Raw genomic sequence first — 7,382 nt, forward strand, 5'->3', positions numbered from 1 at the left:
AACTTCATGTATCGGAAACTAAAACTTAATTGGCGTAAGTCTTTGAATATCGTACGTAATTCAAATACTGTACATTGTGATGCAAATTTCACCAATGTAATTGCTGTTTTGTTTCTATTGATGCTCTTTGTATGTCTTTGTCTGTCTGTCTGTCTGTGTCAATTTTCTTTATTCTCTCTTTTTTTTTAGGTTCCTTTTCCCCTCCCAATGTTACAATGCATGTTAACACTTCTATACATATTCTAAACTTGACATCAATTCATGAAATCGAATGAATGAATGAATGAAGAAATGAAAGAAAGAAAGAAAGAAAGAAAGGCAGAAAGAAAGAAACAACTAAGGGCATACTCACAATTCAGGGGGAGGAAAGGAAGTGACGGAGAGAATGATGCAGCCTATGGCGTAGATGGTCCCAATGTACAGGATGGTCCTGCCCACATTTACACACACACACACACACACACACACACACACACAACCACATAGTTATGACGAATTAACGTCAAGTCATGTCCGACTATGACCACCAGAAACAAGGAAAATCCCAAGAACGAACAGCAAGCATTCCTCTCTCCAGATTGCTGCGGAGGAGACAGCTGCTGTCCCGACTATCTGTGCTATAATGCGATCGTATCTGGAGTGCCCCGCCCAAGTTTTACCCACGCTCTACAGGCCAACAGGTCTTAGCTGTAGGACAGTCGGCGATGGCCGAGTGGTCCCCAAAAGTTAAGTAGCCCTCAAGGCTGCAGCACAAAGAGCCAGTGCAATCTTGCCCTCCTGATTCTAAGGAGTCATTGTCCTTAAAAAAAAAAATCAAAATCAAAATTAAGAAAATGGAAAAAAAAACGAAAGACTTAAATGTACATGAATTTCAATCGCAGTTGAGAAAACCAACGATCATTCAGCTCTCACTTTGCTGTTGGCCCAACTGTGCAGTCTTGCCTCCTATTTTGAGAGACAAAGCCCTTCAAAAAAAACCTTCGCATTAAATGAATTCCAATCGCAGTGGAAAAACCATTGATCATACAGCTCTCAATTTGCTGTTGGTCCAACTGTGATCTTATATCAGTCTCCGATATAAAGCCGAGCGTTGAGCCCAAGACAACCATAGACATTTAGTTTAAACAATATCACATTTGAAAAATGTCACAATACAAATACAATGAATGGGTCAGGACAAGAAGAAAGTCATAAAGTCATCTCTAAATTCCAGGATTTCGGACAACCTGTGAATAATAATAAGTGAATGAGTGAGTGAGTGAGTGAGTGAGTGTGTGTGTGTGTGTGTGTGTGTGTGTGTGTGTGTAGTGTAGTGTAGTGTAGTGTAGTGTAGTGTAGTGTAGTGTAGTGTAGTGTGATGTATATGTATGTTGTTGGGGAAAAGGAAAAGTAATCGCATGACAATGCCCGAATCAATCGACGTATCGACAAGTAGGGAGAGACAAATGGGATCGACAACTGGAGCCATTAGACAGAGAGACTGTACCCTTTCTTCACTGCTTTTGTTTTTTGGTCATCTAGTTACAGGCCAGAAAAAACGTGAAAAGTCATTGTCATATTCACTGCCTTGTACACACCGTCGCAGTTTTCCATGAAAAAGTGTTGTTTCGTTTTTAGTGTTTTAGTTCACTGTTTTGTGTAGAAAAGGCAATCTTGGTCCTTATTTCTCATTTTCACTGCTAACAATTCTGCTCCTAAAATAAAAGCTAAGTGTGAAAAGGAAAAAAGAGACTGTCAATCATCAAAGACTCTCACTTGTATCTTCCAACGTAGGAGTCGGCCATGATGGCACCAATAATGGGGGAGAAGTAGGCCACACAACTGAAGAGATGGTACACGGCTGTGGCCTCGTTCCTGGACAGCCTCAGCCAGTTGGTCAGGTACAGCACCAGGATAGCTGTGCAAAGCGCACAGACACATAACGCACACACGCAAGCGTGGGCATGTGTGTACGCGTACACAGACAGACACAGACTCCGCTAGTGACACACACACACGTTAGTGTACACACACACACACGCACACCGCCACGGACACACACACCGCCACGGACTCGGACACACACACACATATGCACACACTCAAGCACGCACACACACACACACACGGACGTTAGCGCACACACCCACACACACACTCGCGCATTTAAAAACTTGTGATACACTTAAAAAAAAAAAATCTAATCGTTAAAATGTGTTCTGTATTTGTTATTATAAAGCTTCGAGTAAAAAAAAAAAAGAGAAAAAAAGTCCTAATCAGATTCGAACCCCGCGTGTTCGGGTGAGAAGAAACTGTCTTACCCATTACACTACCGTGGCTCCTTAACTGACGTTCTAAAATTTAATATTTGAACATACTTTTTTAAAGGGCGATAAATCAATTGCGGTATTCGCAGTGAGAACGCTGTTTAAATCATATTATTCAGGTGTATCTTGGGCATTCAAAAAATCTTTAAGGGCAATAAAAAATTCTTTTTAAGTCCTCGGTAAAGGAGACGTGGCTATCGCCGCAATCACACTGCAACATTTAGCCGTTTTCTCTAGATCTAGATAGATGTACAAGTTTAGTTACACCCGCCGGGAATGTAGTACAACACAGTCGATTCAATTTCTCTTTTATGTTCATTCTAGTTTTATAGTTTTAAAGTTGATATGAAAATTTAGTATTTTGTTAAACTAATAACATGTAGAGCCAAGTACAAGTACTTCTAAACGTCGTATGAAGTGAAAAGGACTTCATTTTGAGAAAAGTCAAGACTGGAAATTTTTTCGTTTCATCGTGATCAATTCAAGGATATTAACTCGCATGGTTTACAATTTTTAACTGTGAATTCCGACTGATTCTGTGGATATTTTTATGGCAGTTTGGAGCATAATCCAGTAAGCGATGAGGCGTTCACAAATCTTTCTCTGAATAAATATTTAACGGTCTCCTTCTCCAACTTTCCATCACGTTATCGTGTATTGTCCACTGAATATAGGATTGAACAGGCAGGTCAACAACTTGAAACAAAATGGCGTCGTTCGCGTTCGCGAAGAATATGAGCACGCGCTTTGAATGTGTATAAATATGTGTACGCAACTGATTTTTGCCCATGACCTTCAGGGCTTTGCCAATAGATCTGTAAAGTCCACTCGTCGTATTGATTTTAGTATTTTCCGAAAAAGAACACTTTGGCGAATGAACATAGTGAAAGCCCTGTACACTGAGAGTAAAACACACACGCTTTTTATGTATTGAGTATAATTTCAAAATGTAATGTTTAAGATGAGAAAGATCAGTTTAAAGCAAATTAAGTCCCCTAGCATTTATTAAATGCTAGTTTCCATTTTTTTACTATCTGCACCAAAACGTTTGCAAAATAAATAAAACTGCCATGCTTAGCAAAAGAAGTTCCTGTTTGAACAAAAAATGATAATAATGACTGCTCTTGTTGTTGTGTCAGAATACCAGATCAAAGTTTAGAGAATACAAAAAATATAAATATAACAGTAAATGCAGTCTGCATACAATTTGGCTTCTTTTTTTATTTTTTATTTTTTGTGTGTGCCCATCCCAGAGGTGCAATACTGTTTTAAACAAGATGACTGGAAAGAACTGAGTTTTTCCTATTTTTATGCCTAATTTGGTGTCAACTGACAAAATATTTGCAGAGAAAATGTCAATGTTAAAGTTTACCACGGACACACAGACACAGACAACCGAACACCGGGTTAAAACATAGACTCACTTTGTTTACACAAGTGAGTCAAAAATCAGGTGTTGGTTATACAATCACCATCTTGAAATTTAAAAAAAAAAGACTCTGACTTTGATATGTACGTGTACACATCTTTGCATTTTTTAAACTGAAATAATTCACTAGCAACAATTATAATCTGGACCAGCACCTTTACTAATACTAGTTTGTAAAGTTATTTGGGTTTTTTTTTCAATACTTATGATTGTAATAATTTCCTGCTCAGTTACTGAGTCACTGAACAGAGGTTGTTCGCCCATGTTCACTTCAAACATCACTCCTTATTCAGAGCTACATTAGAATATTTTCAAAAATGTGATCATGCCACTCTTGAGAGCTGATGTCATTATAAATCACCACTTTCCAATAAACTGATCTTATCACTGACCAGACGATCGTTGGGTCATGAACATTATCTCATAGCGTTTGTGATCCTTCTTCTTCTGATAGTAGTTTTTTCTTTAGCTAAACAAACACTTTTCTTTTGTTCGTGCAATTTTGTTTTTGTTGTTTCCTATCGATTTCCGTCTTACGTCTTTGGAACCTCTTATGGAGCGCTTGATCTGTTTTCTCATCTGTCTAGTATATTCTACATAAAACTATTCGTTAAACTGTTTCTTTCCTTTTTCCAAACACCCTTTTCATTCAAGCAGCGGTTCTGTTCCAAGCGTTAGTAAACTCCCCTGTTGGCAGACTGAACAGAGAGCGACAGCAAGAGTGAGAGAAAGAGAGGCAGACAGACAGAGAGACAGACAGAGACCGAGAGAGGAAGACAGGATGAGAGGGACAGAGAGAGAGAGAGAGAGACAGCGAGACACACTCACAGAGAGAGAGAGAGAGAGTTATTGACTGACTGACTGAGCAGTTTCAGTTTCAAAATGTCAAAAGGCGCAGACTGATCCATTTTCGCTTTACAACCTCTGCTTTAAAAAAGAAAAAAGAAAAAAAGGAGCAGATGCCTGGTCCTCGCATACGCGCTGGACGAGGAATATATCAATATATTAATGCACAGATTTTGCGCCTTATAAATATTATTATTATTAGTAGTAGTAGTTTTATGTATTTATCTATTATTTTTATTTACTTATTTTATTTATTTATTTATTATTTTTTTGTGTGTGGTTATTTTACTTTGTTTTTTTTTTTTTCTCAAGGCCTGACTAAGCGCGTTTGGTTACGCTGCTGGTCAGGCATCTGCTTGGCAGATGTGGTGTAGCGTATATGGGTTTGACCGAACGCAGTGACGCCTCCTTGAGCTACTGATACTGATACAGATTCGGCTGAATGGGCCTGCAATATTGCCCGACGACTCACTTCTCAAGCCGAAGTAGGTGAACCTCTCACAGAACTCCGACCCCAGGATGAAGTAGATGCTGGAAGGATAGTCTGGATGGTTGGAGAACAAGCTCTGAAGGAAAGAAGAAGGCACTGATTTTAGCACTTATTCGTTCTTTCTTTTCTTTGCATTTAACATAAAAAAAGTCACGACAAGAATTATACAAAAGGCAACCACAACACAACGAGAATCAAAAGGAAGGAAAGCAAAAGAAGGAATGTACAGAGAGAGAGAGAGAGAGAGAGAGAGAGAGAGAGAGAGAGAGAGACATTGAACAAAAGAATTAAACATGAAGGAAAATTAACTGAATTGAAAACAAAACGGGAGAATAGGTCAAACATGCATCCCTGACAGACGCAGACAGATAAAAGGAAGACACAAAGACAGGTGGACATAGATTAGAAAATCCGAGACAAATCGAGGCTATCAGAATGAGTCAACCTCAAAAATGAAAATTAAACACACACAAAGAGAGAGAGAGAGAGAGAGAGAGAGAGAGAGAGAGAGAGAGAGAGAGAGAGAACGTGAAAAAGTCATTTATTGTCCACATAGCAATACAGCCCTCAGGACAAGGGGGATATCACATTAAGCATATTGTTGCACCTCTTGAATGGTTCTAACATCACCCCCCCTCACCCCCCCCCCACACACACACACACGCGCGCACGCAAAATACATACTAAATAATGCACGCACTCACATGCGTACAGATACATACATGAAACGTACGGTTAAATGTAGATCATCACTGGATTAGCTGTCATTTTATTCCATTATCTTTTTTTCTCACAAGCATTGCTTCTGCTATGAATCTAGCTACAGCTTTCAAAGAGTTTTCATTATCATTCGAAATAATACTCGCAACATGATTGTGACTCGGATTACCAAAGAAAGAATTTATCATACTACAGTTTTTTCGTTTATCGTCGTATGCGGTACAATGAAAGAGAAAGTGAATTTCATCTTCCATCGCACTCGCGCACGACGGACACACATTATTCGCATCTTCTTCGCTGGAAAACCAATGTTTGAAGGTTTTTTCGTCCACTCACTCACAGTTTAAACCTGACGAGGCTATCTCTATGCCATTTATTTGTTACACATGATAAATATTTTTCTGCCTGAAAGACGCTTGTAAAGGTATAAAACCATCTGTATTTATCGTTAGCTTCTAAGTGTGAATGCCAGTTTTGCTTATAGCATGAAATAAGCCTGTCTTTAAATTCACTTATGAAACCATGCTCATATCCAACCCCTTGACTCAACCAAACTATACCAAACCCATTCTCACTCAATAATTTATGAATGCTCGATACCCAATTAAACTGACCAGATTCATGTTTTGATAGGAGCATTTCATAGGCCTACCTACACAGTCGCGACTTTGGTAAAGCAGTGAGTTTTAACCAGTATTTAATGCATTTTATATACGTTCTGATATATAACGGATATCTTCCCGTTTCCCCATAGACTAATTTATTAGATGTATGCAAAGGAACACAAAGGAATCTTTTTATTGCAAAAGTATGCACTTTTTCAATCTGCTTACAATCTTCGTGTAACCCCCATATTTCAGCTGCATAAGTTAAGAGTGGTTCTATCTGTGTATCAAACATTTTCCAAATCAGATTTATGTCCATAGTCTTAAGTTTTTTAAGAGATTTCTGTATTTCCATGAGCCCCCTTTTCCCTTTTCTACAAACTTCTGACAAAGCTATACCAATACTTAATTTTGTTGTGAAAACCATTCCCAATTACTCATACGAATTTGTAACCTTTAGTTCTTCATTTCCGTAAAACCATCTTTCTCTAATTGCTAAATGACCCCCTTTTCTAAATACCATGACATTCGTTTTTTCAAGATTGACAATCAATTGCAATCGGTCAGCTTCTCGTCTAAGACTATCTAGTTGATTCTGGAGACCAATAACCGTATCAGATAGCAATATTACATCATCAGCGAATAGTAACAGAAATATTTCAACTGCACCGGGAATTAATTCTATACCATGTTTACCAGTTCGGGATAATTCAACGGTTAACTCACTGATGAAGAAGGAAAATAGCAGGGGGCTAAGCATGCAACCCTGCTTTACTCAACATTTATCACGCACACAAGATAACACAATGTCATAAATACTTCTCAAAGCCCTATACATTTTGCCAATCACCCCATACTTCCTCAAAACCGCCCACAAAGCATTCCTATTCAGGAGTCGAAAGCCTTTCTAAAATCAACAAGGGCTACATAAAGTTTAGAGTTCTTTTGCAAAAAGTTTTGTACAATGGCATAAAGAGTAAATATGT

General features: G+C 38.5%; 1 protein-coding gene across 1 annotated transcript in view; it reads right to left on the reverse strand.

The window, feature by feature from the left end:
- Nucleotides 1-6,414, reverse strand: part of LOC143292222 (solute carrier family 15 member 2-like) — a 32,187-nt gene extending 25,773 nt beyond the window's left edge. Inside the window, exons 1-4 of the mRNA XM_076602409.1 lie at nt 6,406-6,414; nt 5,054-5,147; nt 1,756-1,897; nt 353-430 (exon numbers count right to left, since the gene is read on the reverse strand). Of these exons, the coding sequence (XP_076458524.1) occupies nt 353-430; nt 1,756-1,897; nt 5,054-5,147; nt 6,406-6,414 (323 nt within the window). The remainder of the gene's footprint in view (nt 1-352; nt 431-1,755; nt 1,898-5,053; nt 5,148-6,405) is intronic.
- Nucleotides 6,415-7,382: the final 968 nt, after the last annotated feature.

This window comes from Babylonia areolata, chromosome 18 (genome assembly GCF_041734735.1).
Source record: "Babylonia areolata isolate BAREFJ2019XMU chromosome 18, ASM4173473v1, whole genome shotgun sequence".
In the NCBI taxonomy this organism is placed as follows: domain Eukaryota; kingdom Metazoa; phylum Mollusca; class Gastropoda; order Neogastropoda; family Buccinidae; genus Babylonia; species Babylonia areolata.